This window comes from Rutilus rutilus (genome assembly GCF_951802725.1).
Source record: "Rutilus rutilus genome assembly, chromosome: 2".
Classification (NCBI taxonomy): domain Eukaryota; kingdom Metazoa; phylum Chordata; class Actinopteri; order Cypriniformes; family Leuciscidae; genus Rutilus; species Rutilus rutilus.
Window position 1 is genome coordinate 52,852,333 of NC_140210.1, and position 15,019 is coordinate 52,867,351.

Here is a 15,019-nt window from a genome sequence, read left to right on the forward strand (position 1 = left end):
CATCAGCTTCTTGTCAGGGATTTATCGTGTCCCGCCGCATCCAGTGTCGATGGTTTCTATTGTCTTCAGTTGCGTTTCGCTGCTCGCATCACATGCAGACACGGTGACATTGAAACTATTGCAGGTGTTTCTCAGTTACAAATCTTTCAATTTTCATAATTTTTGGTAAATTTATTTGGTAGTTTGAGGTGGGGGTGGCAGATTTTGTTAAAGGTTTAAAGGGGGGCCTGATCAAAAAAGTTTGAGAACCACTGTTTTAGCATCAAATTATCAGAATTTCAAATTTCGTTTCACATTGTATGACCTAACAAAGCCTCGTTTTCTGAAATCACGTGCCTTGGCCAGTTTAATATACACTTTAAAACACAGATATGAAACAGAATGTTGAGTCTTCGTACCTTTTTATCATTTAATGTTTTATTTGAAAAGGAATAAAGAGAAAAATCTGCCACATGCACTCGTCAATACACAGATAAAATGTATAAAATATTACAGAAACAACTCTAAACTCCTTTATTAATTACACATTGACTGTTTGTTAATGTCACACGAATATAATCCATTGCTTTCTGCAGAATGGAAACTCTGAAGATGCGTTTAAAGAAGGCTTTGCCTTTCTTAGCGTTTTTGTTCCCCCTGCTGGTCTTTTTATATTCTGCACTTTGAATTGGTTTTATTCAGTTTCGGGGGTTGGGTTCAAAAGAACAAGCGCATGTTGAATTTGCCGTCAGTCCATAGCAACAACAACACTTAAACGAGGCACTGCCTGTAAGTGGGGTTTAATTATTCTTGATTGTGGCATTTTATATGTTTATGAGGGAGTGCATATGAAAGTAATCGTTTTCAAAGTTCTGCGTTATATTGTGTGAACATTTTGTATTAATTTTTCCTGTTGTACATTGTTGGACTCGTCATTTGTGACAGTTTATTTATGTATTCTTTTTGTTTTTATATTGTTTTACAGTTTTACACATTTATTCAATAAATCTGAACGATGACTCCGGTGTCAAGACTGTTTATTGAGTGGATGTGTTTAGCTTGCTGTGTACGAAGCCAGTATAGTAGTTGTGATGTGGATGTGTCCAGAGATGAGACAAAAGTTGAGTAAAGTTTAGCTTGTGCTTCATCTTACTGTGGCGTCTTGCCGTGGCTACAACAGAAATAAGACACACATTTACATAAATCAACACTACAAATGGTACAAATAATCTGAGAAAAACTATATATTTCTGTCAGTGAATCGACTCGTATAATCCAACTTGTAACAGAAATAAAAGACTGTTTAGTATCTATTGACTATATGATTGACTACTGAGGACATTTTTTTTTTTTTTTTTATGAAATTGAGAAGACTTGATTCTCATATCCAGAAGAGCCCGACTGGTGAACAGCAGGTCTGGGATGGACAGTCTATGGAAAAAACACATTGATTATTGATTATTTGACTTTTGAATGAACAAACTCTTTTACACGTGTAGTTTTTGACATTTCTCTTACTGTGAGTGTGTCGTAGAGGTCAGCTGATCTGGTCTTGAGGTCAAGAGCTGCATATGTGTTTGCACTGGGATTATCGTTCTGCAGGGAAACAGAGAGAAGGACTATCACCACAAAACATTTTGCATGAAAATCAAAAGTGTAATCACTCCACGGTGTGTGTTCTCACATACAATCCTGTAAAATCTTGAGTGTGGTAATATATGTTCTGCGAGTATAAAGAAGCTCTAATTGATTTATTGGTAGCCTGTGATTCATTGGTTCTTTGGCCATCTTACCTCATACTCGTGTTTTGCAGATCTGCAGTTTATCCTTTTATTTTGACTGTTAAAAAACAAATGGAAACAAGCCATTTCATTGTTTCATTTAATAATCAAATGTACTTCTGCATTAATTAAAAGCGAATTATATTACTTTGTTGATCATTTTATATTTACATTTTATACAATACGATGATGATGATGATGATGATGATGATGAATATTCCTACACATCCCACTGGGATCCCCAACCAGACGAGCCAACCAGCAGCACGACGAACTGAAAGAGGGAGAATATTGACTTCCGGTTTGAGCATGTAGCGAACAGACGTGTGAGAAGTGGCTCCCAAATTACTTTTTTATTTTCTACCTCATTTTTTCCTCAATGTACACGTACCTCACGTGTACGTTAAGCATAACTTTGCACAACTAAATGAGACCAAAGAGAAGTGACCGAGGGCAAAAAACGACCAAGATGGACGAAGATGCCACAAGTGAAGACAATATGGCTACACAAGCTAGCCCAAGCCCAAGCTCGGAGTTACCTGCTGATCTTGCTAAACTTCACTCGGTGCTTCTATCCGACCTTGCACAGCAAATCCCTCCTTAAAAAAGCACTCGGCGATGCACTGGCACCAATTTCGGCATCCCTGGAAGTGGTAAAATCGTCGCTTGACTCCCACGAAGAACGTATCCATGACATGGAGGAAGGGCTAAACGACCACAGCGACAGGATTGAGGACCAACATCGAAACAACATGCACCGCACTTCTAGCTGAAAACAAGAGGCTCAAGAACAAAGTGAAGGATTTGGAAAATCGCTCTCGTAGGTCCAATCTGCGAGTTGTCGGTATCCCGGAGCATATGGAGGGGCCGGACACAGTTAAGTTCATAACTGAATTTTTAGAAGAAGTCCTGGGTAAGGAATTCTTCCCACATCCCCTCATTATCTCCCGCGCGCACGGAGTGGAACCCAAACCGACCGCCGACTCCGGCGATAGCTCCAAACGGCCGAGGATATTCCTCGTTCTCTTCCACAACTTCCAAAACAAACACCGCATAATAACGAGGAAACGAGTGCAGTTGTTCTTCAGGGGACATAAGGTATTTTTCCACGAGGATGTCAGCGCGGAACTCGGCAAGAAACAAGCTGCTTTTAAAGAAGTGAAATCCCTCCTGTATAAGAAGAACGTCAGGTTCGCTCTTATTTATCCCGCCCGGCTCCGCGTCCTTCACGACGAGAAGACGCTGATCTTCGAGACTCCGGAGAAGGCCAGAGAGTTTTACGAGCTTCATTGGGGAAAGTAGCCTAAATGATGCTGGAGCACAGCATATTTACTAGAAGGTGAAAGTAAGCCTAACTTTCAGCTTAGACACTTTGATTCCTTGGGACTATTTGTTTGCTTGGATAATATATAGGGGAATTTTTTTTTTTTTTTTTTAAGTAAACTACAAGCCTACAAGGTAATACTTACCTTAATGTGGTTTTCATCCATGTTTAAGGTACTATAACAACGCAGTGGCCTCTGTGATTTAAATATACAACGGCTATGGTTTTTATTTCTTTCTTTTTCTTTCTTTTTTTGAAGCATGGCAGGGTTGTTTTAGTTAGTGTGGCTTTCACACACAACTGGCATATGACCATTTCACAGACTGGTCAATTTTAGTAAGGTAAATGAACTGATAATATCTGTCCCAAGTGAGCTGGATACATTTTATTTTTAACTAGGTCAGTCACTTTGATTTATTTTACATACTTTTATCAGTCCAATTGTGCTCTGTGTAATTGCACAGTGAGCACTGGTGATCCAGATGCAAATCAGGGATATAATACTTTCAATTTTATTTATTGATTTAGTTTGGTCACTTTTTTCTTTATTCTCAAGGTGAGCCGAATAGATAATTGTATATAGGTAGAACACAAATCACTTACTGAGAGAGGAGCCATCCTCAGGTTAGGATAGGAGTTATAGACAACGCTAGATGTCTTGGAAGTTTTCCGTCTGGGAATTCCCGCGGTTTTCTTCGTTTGGGGAAGAAGATCTAGGTTTGGGGTGTTCAATGGAATTTTTTATTCTTTTTCTATTTCAACTTAAGTTTCATGAGAACTGGGGAACATTTTATTTACATGGCAAAACCTTATCTTCTAAGGATGCACACAGCTATGTTAAACTGTATTTTTAGTTCATTATTATTACTATTTCATTTTACTTCTACACAACTGCACGCAGTGTGTGTTGACATCACTTATGACCACAAATGTACTTCCATAATGTGGTTCAGGCTAATCATACACATTTTGGATGTCTCTTATGATAAATAATGCAGGCGGTACAAGCCCAGTAGGGGGAGCTGCAGTTAGGTTTCTGTCCTGGAATGTTTAGGGGATGAACGGTACTGTGAAACGTTCTAGGATTTGTTCCCATCTTAAACAATTGAAAACTGATGTTTTGTTTTTGCAGGAGACACATTTACGGTTAGAAGATCACACCAGACTCCGTAAATTATTGGTTAATAATATCTTCCATTCCAAATTTAATAACAGATCACGAGGGGTGGCAATTTTGATTAATAAACAAATTCAGTTCTCACTAAATGCAATTATTGCAGACCCCAATGGTCGATATGTCATTGTCTCGGGCCTCCTATTTCAAACACCCGTTCTTTTGGTAAATGTGTATGCCCCTAACTGGGACGATACTGAATTTGCCAATAAGCTTCTGGCATCTCTCCCTAATTTAGATACACATAGACTGATCCTTGCAGGAGATCTTAATTGTACAATAACCCATTGCTCGATAAATCTAGCTCTAAATCTACCTCACCTTCTGCAATGTCGAGGGTCTTTTCAGACTTTATGAGACAAAATGGCTGTGTAGACCCATGGAGGTTTCAAAATCCGACCTCCAAACAATTCTCTTTCTTTTCTCATGTCCACCATTCTTTCTCAAGGATAGATTACTTTTTTATAGATAGCTCGTTCATCCCTGCAGTGAAATCGGTTGAATGCTTGGCCATCATCATTTCAGATCACGCACCACTCATCTTAGACCTTTCTTTCACTTTGAACATTAGAGAGCAATCCTTCTGGAGACTTAATTCCCTACTACTTTCAAACGAGATATTTTGCGAACATGTGGCTACTAATATAGATACTTTTCTGGAAGTAAACAAGAAGGAAGGTATATCATATTCCCTACTTTGGGAAACCTTAAAAGCGTACTTAAGAGGACAAATTATCTCCTATGTAGCAATAAAGACCGCCGCAAACAAATACAAGACCTGACGGATTCAGTTCTTTATTTAGACCGCAAATATTCTGAAAGCCCCTCCCCAGAATTATATAAAGAAAGGATAGCTCTACAGTCTAAGCTTAATCTTCTATCCACCAACCAGGCTGAATACTTATTACTGCGGACCAGGAGAACTTACTATGAGTACGGAGAAAAAACTAGTTGATTGCTGGCTCACCAGCTGAAACGTCAGGCTGCTTCACGGCTCATACCCCAAGAAAGAAATCAGGATCAAAACATAGTCACCAACCCAAAGGAAATCAATAAAACTTTTGCAACATTTTACTCTACACTTTACATGTCTGAATTCCCATCAGATGTTACGAATATGAACAGTTTTTTAGATAATTTAGAATTACCTACTATTGAGCCTGGAGACAGGGAAGTGTTAGATCGACCTCTTGCACTGACAGAGATCGCTGCAGCCTTCGGAAACATGCAAACTGGTAATTCTCCAGGACCCGACGGTTACCCCCCTGAATTTTTTAAGAAATTTAAAGATAAACTTGCACCTATTATGTTAGAAGTATTTAACGAATCATTGGGAAACGGTTCCTTGCCCCCAACCCTCACACAAACTAATATTACACTACTTCTCAAAAAGGACAAGGACCCCACTAACTGTGGCTCTTGCCGTCCTATCTCCCTTCTAAATGCTGATATAAAGATTTTAGCCAAGGTGATGGCACATCGTTTAGAAGCCGTTCTCTTCCTAAAGTAATCTCTGAGGATCAGACTGGTTTTATAAAGGGTCGCCACTCTTTTTCAAATATTCGCTGACTTGCTAACGTGATCTACTCCCCCGGTTCTTCCTCGACTGCAGAAGCTGTAATCTCTCTGGATACGGAGAAGGCCATTGACCGGGTGGAGTGGAAATACTTGTTTGCCGTATTGGAGAGGTTTGGGTTCGGTGACACGTTTCTGGCATGGATTCGTCTGCTCTATTCGTCCCCACAAGCATGTATTCAAACGAATCAATCTCATTCCAAATTTTTCCCCCTGACACTTGGGACATGTCAAGGATGTCCTCTATCCCCGCTGCTATTTGCAGTGGCAATCAAGCCTCTTTCGCTTGCTTTAAAATCGTCGTTGTTATTTCGGGGGGTTGGGCGTGGGACTGAGGAACATCGCATCTCAATTTTGGGTTTTTTTCTGGCTACAAACTCAATTATCAGAAAAGCGAATGCTTCCCCATTAATGATTTAGCAATGCAAATTAAACAAGAAGCAGTCCCCTTTCACTTAACATATTCTGGTTTCAAATATCTTGGAATAAACATTAAGCGTTCCTTCACCTCTCTTCTTGGGGCTAATTTTACACCTTTAGTTAACCAAATTAAAGCTGACTTTCAAAGGTGGAGCTGCCTACCTCTGACTATTGCAGGGAGGGTACAATCGGTGAAGATGAACGTACTCCCAAAGTATTTGTATTTGTTTCAATGTCTAGTGTTATTCCTGACTAAATAATTTTTTTAATCAGTTAACACAGCGGTTACCTCCTTCATCTGGAAGAATAAAGTTCCAAGAGTTAATAAAGGCTTACTTCAGAGGGGTCGCAATGTGGGGGGACTAGCTCTCCCCAGTTTTATTCACTACTATTGGGCAGCTAACTTACAGAAAATTTTATTCTGGCTTCATGTGCCAGACACCGACTGGTGTACACTTGAGGCATACTCTTGCCGCTCGTCATCTCTCTGCTTTGGTATACTCCTCCCTGCCCACAAAGTGGTCCAGGTTTACCTCCAATCCCATAGTACTGTCCACCCTTAGAATCTGGGCCCAGTTCCGAACCCATTACAAATTCACCTCTCCCTCCCCCCTTAGCCCTATTTGTAAGAATCATTTATTTCCAGCCTCCTCTCTTGACTTAACATTTACTCAGTGGGACAGGAAGCAGCTTTCCTGTTTTAAAAGCTTGTACTGTGAAGAAGGGTTCGATAGTTTTGATAATATATGCCAGAAATATGATCTCTCACGCAGTAACTTTTTTAGATATCTCCAAATACGCCACTGTGTCAAAGCACTGTTCCCTTCCTTCCCGGTCCTCCCTACTGAGGCAGCATGGGAAGAAATGACCCTCCTTCGTCCAAAAAAAGGACTGATATCACGATTATATTCTCAACTTATGTCTCTGGAAAACCATGACCTCTCAAAAATTAAGAACGGGTGGGAAGGCGAGTTGATGGTTGAGTTGTCGGACAGACACTGGGAGGATGCACTACAAAGGATTAACTCATCCTGATCCTGTGCACGCTTGGGGCTCATTCAGTTTAAAGTAGTGCATACCCAGCTAACAATTTTAGGTTATAAGAACGTTTCCGTAACGTTCCCATTAAGTTATAAAAACGTTATTTCTGAATGTTCTAGAAACGTTCAAAGCGTCCAGTTTTTTAGACGTTGTATTAACGTTATTTCTTAGTTATAAGAACGTTATTCAAAACGTTATTAGAACGTTCTATTCTCCTGTTATATAAACGTTGTATTAACGTTCTTGCTTGGTTATAAGAACGTTGTTCAAACGTTATTGGAACATTAAATTCTTAGGTTATAAGAACATTTCCATAACGTTCCCATTAAGTTATAAAAACTTTATTTCTGAATGTTCTAGGAACGTTCAAAGCGTCCAGTTTTTTGGACGTTATATTAACGTTATTTCTTAGTTATAAGAACGTTATTTAAAACGTTCCACTAACAAGTAAGAATAACGTTTTGATACTAACGTTTTTAGAACGTTTATCAATGACATGTTGGCACAACGTTACTTTGGTAACTTTGAGAGAACTTTTATCTAAGTTAATCAGCATTGTGATAAAAGTGTCTAATTCATACAACAAGCAAAATGCACTCAACTTAAATGAATACTGCTTTTTTCCTGAACATAATTATTTTATATTCTGGGATTTTTTATTCTGACCATAAAAAATATTTAAATGAAATAGTTAAATTATGTCAGTGCATTGTGTCATTAGTTGTGTCACTGGATTTACAAATTATATGTTTCTGAAGTTGATTTGCAGAATAAAAAGCTGTATAACTAATTTGTAATGACTAATATATATTTTTTAACATAATAATGTTTTTTAAAACGTTTATCAATGACATGTTGGCACAACGTTACTTTGGTAACTTTAAGAGAACTTTTATCTTAATATATATTTTAACAATAACGTTTTTAAAACGTTCCACTAACAATGTAAGAATAACGTTTTAATGCTAACGTTTTTAGAACGTTTATCAATGACATATAACGTTGGCACAACGTTATAATAACGTTACAACAAGAACGTTTTTGATAACTTTTAGAGAACTTTTAGAGAACTTTCAGAGAACGTTAGCCAATGTTCTGAGAACGTTCCCTGTTAGCTGGGTAGGGCTCATTTCAGTAGGGCTAGGTTAGCAGATATATATCCAGGAACGGACGGGAGTTGTAATAGATGCTCCCTCTCTCCAGCTGATTTAACACACACGGTTTGGTTGTGCCCCCGTCTAAATCAATATTGGTCATCTGTTTTGCAAACTTTATCCGAAGTCATAAAAATTAAAATTAAGCCCTGTCCGTTGATTCCAATATTTGGTATTCCAAAGGAGACCTTAACTTTAACCCGGGACCAATTGGACATTATCGCTTTTACATCACTTCTTGCCCGTCGTAGAATCTTATTGGTTTGGACATCCGCTACTCCACCAGCAGTAGCTACATGGTTAAGGGATGTTTTATTTTTTCTTAAACTAGAAAAAGTGAAATTCACGTTGAAAGGGTCCGTCCAGAAATTTTACTTAAAATGGCAACCCTTTGTGACATATTTTGAGAATCTCAAAGTATTGCCTGAAGTATAAGACCTCTTTATATTGTACAATTTACTTCTTCTTCTCTGTTTCCTTTTATATATATATATATATATATATATATATATATATGTTTATTCAAATCAATGGGCTTTTTGGGGGGGGGTTTGTATAAGGTTTTAGTTGTTTAAGATAAAATGAAACTGGAGAACTGTAACTGTCACTTCCTGTAAAATTGATTCTCCAATAAAAAAGATTTACGGGAAAGAGGGAGAATATCATAATTAAATCTAAAAACTAAGATTGAAGTGTGTTAATAAAAGCTTCACCTGTGACAGTTACAGCGTCTGATCTCTGAGATCCATGTTGATTGTGAGCCTGACAGTAGAAGCGTCCACTCTGTAGTGCACTGAAACTCTGTCCAGATCCAACAGCTGAGGTTTCATTCTCCTTAAACCAGCTGAAGTTCAGAGCAGGAGGGTTTGAGTCACTGATGCAGTTCAGAGTCACTGAATCTCCCTCCACTATTACACCAGATCCATTCATCAACACTGAGACGTTTCTGGGAGGGTCTAAAAAAGACAAAAATTCAAATTCATAATATATATTACAAAATTATACATTTTGAAATTTTAAAAAAATGTGCTGGTGATCATTAACTCACACATGACGTTTAAAGTCACAGCATCAGAGTATTTCTCTCCATGTTTATTGATGGACTTGCACTTGTATTCTCCACTGTCATCAGAGCTGATCTTTGAGATGCTGTAGATTCTTCCAGATCCTACAATCGTTCCTCCTTTAAACCAGCTGATTTCTGCAGGAGGGTTTGAGTCACTGATGCAGTTCAGAGTCACTGAATCTCCCTCCACTATTACACCAGATGGACTGATGGACACTGAGACGATCCTGGGTGGGTCTAAAACAGGACAAAAATGAAAATTCACAACAAATATTAGAAAATAATGAATTTGAAATTTTTGAACAATGAGCGGATGATCATTAACTCACACATGACGTTTAAAGTCACAGCATCAGAGTATTTCTCTCCATGTTCATTGATGGACTTGCACTTGTATTCTCCACTGTCATCAGAGCTGATCTTTGAGATGCTGTAGATTCTTCCAGATCCTACAAACGTTCCTCCTTTAAACCAGCTGATTTCTGCAGGAGGGTTTGAGTCACTGATGCAGTTCAGAGTCACTGAATCTCCCTCCACTATTACACCAGATGGACTGATGGACACTGAGACGTTCTTTGGAGGGTCTAAAACAGACAAAAATGAAAATTCACAATAACTATTACAAAATTATGTTTTTGGAAATTTTAAACAATGTGCATATGATTATTAACTCACACATGACGTTTAAAGTCACAGCATCAGAGTATTTCTCTCCATGTTCATTGATGGACTTGCACTTGTATTCTCCACTGTCATCAGAGCTGATCTTTGAGATGCCGTAGATTCTTCCAGATCCTACAATCGTTCCTCCTTTAAACCAGCTGATTTCTGCAGGAGGGTTTGAGTCACTGATGCAGTTCAGAGTCACTGAATCTCCCTCCACTATTACACCAGATCCACTCATCAACACTGAGACACTCCTGGGAGGATCTAACACAGACAAAAGAAAATCTAAATCCATGTTTTGCGATTGTTAATCCACTAATTTGTTTGTTAAAACAGTGACTGAACCATCATTAACTCACACATGACTTTTAAAGTCTCAAGATTAGAATATTTCTCTCCATGTTCATTGATGGACTTGCACTTGTATTCTCCACTGTCATCAGAGCTGATCTTTGAGATGCTGTAGATTCTTCCAGATCCTACAATCATTCCTCCTTTAAACCAGTTGATTTCTGCAGGAGGGTTTGAGTCACTGATGCAGTTCAGAGTCACTGAATCTCCCTCCACTATTACACCAGATGGACTGATGGACACTGAGACGCTCTTTGGAGGATCTAACACAGGACAAAAAATAAAACCTTAAATCATCTAATTCAAACACAATCTCCTAATTTTAAAAAGACTAAATGAATCTGTACTCACACATGACATTGAGCTGAACAGCAGGAGAGATGTGAGTGTGTCCGTCTACAGCACAGCTATATCTGCCTGAATCCTCTCTTCTGACTGACTGCAGCAGGAGTTCATTGTTTCTGTCTCTTCTCTCAGTTAATGGCTGTGAGTTTCTGTACCAGATGAATGTTGCTCTGTCAGTCAGAGCGCAGCTGCTTTTACATCTCAGAGTGACTGAATCTCCCTCTGTCACTCTCTCAGGAGACTCCACCTGAAGATCTGAACACAACACACACATTATATCTAGTGCTGCTGTCATACACTGATTATTATTCAACATAATGCACAGAAGAAGAGATAAACCTCATCAAAGTCACCTGTGACAGTAAGAGTTACTCCTGGAGTGCCAATCCATTTTCCATCAGGGTTATCAGTGATGAATCTGAAATAGTACTTGTGTGAATCCTTCAGTGTCACATGACTCAGTCTGACTGTGCAGTTCTGCTGTGTATCTCCCAGATACTGAAGCCTCTGACTGTATTCAGGGTCCTCAGACAGATCTGGAGGCTCAACATTATCTTTCACCAGTGTTTTGGTCCAGAACACTTTCATGATCTGATATCCAGTAGGGTATGTATAAGTGCAGCTCATTATCACTGTTGAGTCCTTTAGTGCACAGATGCGTGAAGGACTGTAACTCACACCCCAGTCATCCCACTGGCTACAGACTCCTGAAATACGGATTAAAAGGATAGTTCATATAAAAACTATAGTTTCATAATTATTGACCCCTCGTGTTCATTACATTCTTATTCTTTTTGTAGAACACATGAAATGCTGACATTGCAAAAACATTAATATAATCATTATTGATGCACATATTTATATTGTACATTAATTCCAATCAGAATAATTGAAACATTTATCTAAAGTTATTATTCTTTTTAATTTTAGCTCTGACTGCCTTTATTTTTTACTTTATTTTAATGATTATTATTATTTTTTTTACAAAAATTTGTTTGTGAAAGGGGTTTTAACAGGGTGCTGCCGGACTCATGATTTAAAAAAGAAAGACTTTGATGATTGACTAAAGAACATTAAAATATTCTCCATCAGGAGCGACTCACCGTGAATCATGAGCAGAAACACCAGAGGAAGAGGAGGAGCCATTATCAGTGACATCACTACAAGAACAATAATACAGAATCACACAGTTGTTCCTAATCCTGGACGATCCCCAGCATTTTAGATGTCTCCTTAATCAAGCACACCTAATTCAATTAATCAGCTCGTTATTAAAGGGCACCTATTATGACTCTTATCACAAGATGTAAAATAAGTCTCTGATGTCCCCAGAGTGTGTATGTGAAGTTTTAGCTCAAAATACCCAACAGATCATTTTTTACAGCATGTTTAAATTGTCATTTTTTGGAGCTCAGAAAAACATGCTGTTTTAGTGTGTATCCCTTTAAATGCAAATTAACTGCTGCTGCCGGCCCAGGGGGCGGAGCCTGACGAGCTCGCAATCAGAACAGAAACTCTCAGGCCTAGTCCACACGGACACGAGTATTTTTATAACCGGAGTTTTTCCTCCTGCGTTTAAAAAATCCCTTCCACACATGCTCGGTTTAAAAGAAATCTCCGCCTACATGAAAACACAAAAACACGCTATCACGCGCTGTCAAGAGCATGCCACACCAGCAGGCGGCGATCATAAAGCCACGTTGGCCAATCAGAAGCCTGAATCAGAAGCAAAAACCCTGGTTTTACTGTCTACACGACAACACTGCAACTGGCGTTTCTGAAAATCCTCACCCTGGCAGGGGTTTTCAAAAATGTTCGGTTTCAGTGACCTGATACTGCGTTTCCGTGTGGACGAACGGCCGAACTGCGAAAAAAAAGTCACAGTTATAAAAATACCCGTGTCCGTGTGGACAAGGCCTCAGTTGCGGTGTTCATTTCGACTCGGAGTCGGACAATAATGCCCACAGAGCCAGAGAATATATGCTGTATGGAGATAGAACAGGTATAGTTTAGTTTAATTATGGTTATAACTTATTTGTCATCTGCTTTTATCCACTATTAATACAAGCCTGCTGTAGCAAACCCCGTCTGAATGATGACCAAAATATACTGATGAATTAAGTGAAGTTTATTGTACATCACACAAAAGATGAGCGTTAGTTTTACTCCAGAGAATCACAGTAAGAGCTGAATAAACACAGTAAAAGAAGTGCCTTATCCATAAACTCACGCTCTCTCTCCCTTTCATTATCATCAGCATACACAGCGAAGTACACAAAACACTCGTTACAACTAAAAGAAAACAAATATATACACACCTTTTCAGTGGGTGCTTAATAAACTGGTAAACCTTATATCCGTAAACCGACTGGATGAGCTGTCATAAAGTGCGCGCTCTCACTTTAATTTCTGCCGTGATCAGTAACGTTAGGCCTGTCGCTCTGGAGACTGTAAGCTGGATCACAAACAGTTGGTACAGATCCATCCTCGAGTAACGGGAGTAAATGAAGACTGCTGTGATCATTCTTACATCCAACAACAAAACACCTCAATCGCTTAGGAGACATTCTTGTCTACCGCTGCTAAAACGTCGAAACAATGGTGGACTGTGTCCAGCTCACTCAGGGCGGGTCTGTGCTCAAACTGCAGTGTCAATCAACAGTCGTGGGAGGGGCCTGTGCAAAGTGACGTCACATTGCCCCGAATCTGAGAACAGCTCGTTCTGAGGCAGTGCTTATGATTTATGGGGATTTTAAAAAAAGCACTGGGTGGATTTTTATCATTATAGGGTGGTTGTGTACACACACTGCCAACACACATTTAGGTTCAAACGCCATGTAAAAGTGAATTTTGCATAATAGGTGCCCTTTAAAGGCTTCAAGGCCTTAGATGGGGGTGTCAGATAAGAGAGACATCAAAAATGTGCAGTATTGGGGGTCCTCAAAGACCAGGATTGGGAACCACAGGTATAACACACACAATGAGCATTATAAAAACAATCTTTAGCTTTAAAAACATTTCCATAAATAATGTTTCATTGAGAATATTTCCTTTTAAATAGTTTAGTGGTTTCTACAACAGTATTAATCTGACTATATTCACACAGTAACCAGCGTAACTCTTACCGTGTTCTGGTGAGTCTCTCCAGCAGGCGTTGAACTGATGAATTTCTCATGGTTAACAGTGTTTATTTTAAAATACTCGCACACACAGAAAATGTTTCTTCCTCTTTCTTGACTCCTGCCCACACAAGCAACTTCAGACAACTTTTCATGATGTTCCAATGGCATTTATTGATATCTAAAAAGTCATTAAACCCAAAATGTTTAACAATATGAAGAAGTTTGTCCACCACTTGTATTGCTCTTCTACAAAGATTTATTAACATATAGGACGTATTTACAGTTTAACATGAATTTCCACATTTTAAAAGTGAGGGGATGTTCATAAATAAATGGAATACAAATAAAAGGGGATTTTAAACTTAGTTTTTATAGCCTTTCTTCCTGGAAACATTTTCTGAAGAATTATTGAGCAAGACACTCAAGATAGGAACTTATATTGAGTAAGACTGGATGTCGATACTTTGACCGCAGACAGACAAGTTGTATTTTGACATCCTCAAGATCATTTTTACCTTCAGTTTATTGGTGAAAAGAATAGCGACAGGAAGTGGTGGGCAGTAGAGGTGGGTGGGACAGGAAATGACCTCATCCAGAATCAGTTCACCCACACATAAGCGCCAGCCCGTAATGAAGAACACATGCACAGCCCAATGTGTCTCAATGTACGTCATCGCTCAAAATGAATTCCTAGTTAATATTGCTTAATACAAAAACCCCTAAAAGGACATGGAGATGCAAAAGTATGAGATGGGAGGAGAAATAATATTTCAATGCTTTTGCATTTGCTCACAAAAGTTTCATGCATGAGGAATGCAAAGAATTTGAGAGAAAACGCAAAAGCATTGAAATATAATTTCCACCACCATGTGACTTTAGGGGCTCCATTAAATGTTGTTTTAGTCAAGCTGATTAAACCAGCATGATTGACCTCGTCTTAACACACGTACACAGAAGTTGCTCTACAAATAATCGTCACTGGTGACTTTAATAGACTGAGGTGTTCATCAAAGCTTTAATT

At 38.8% G+C, this 15,019-nt stretch overlaps 1 protein-coding gene across 1 annotated transcript; it reads right to left on the reverse strand.

Annotated features, from left to right (window-relative positions):
- Nucleotides 1-386: 386 nt before the first annotated feature.
- LOC311279678 (B-cell receptor CD22-like) lies at nucleotides 387-14,672 on the reverse strand (the record flags this gene model as incomplete). Its single annotated transcript, XM_084391333.1, has 13 exons — nucleotides 387-1,410; nucleotides 1,498-1,575; nucleotides 1,773-1,818; nucleotides 1,932-2,034; nucleotides 9,162-9,404; nucleotides 9,497-9,751; nucleotides 9,844-10,098; nucleotides 10,190-10,444; nucleotides 10,540-10,794; nucleotides 11,230-11,583; nucleotides 11,980-12,036; nucleotides 12,668-12,740; nucleotides 14,514-14,672. The coding sequence occupies 13 exons, from the start codon at nucleotides 14,670-14,672 to the stop codon at nucleotides 1,336-1,338; spliced, it is 2,208 nt and encodes a 735-aa protein (XP_084247459.1). The 3' UTR covers nucleotides 387-1,335.
- Nucleotides 14,673-15,019: the final 347 nt, after the last annotated feature.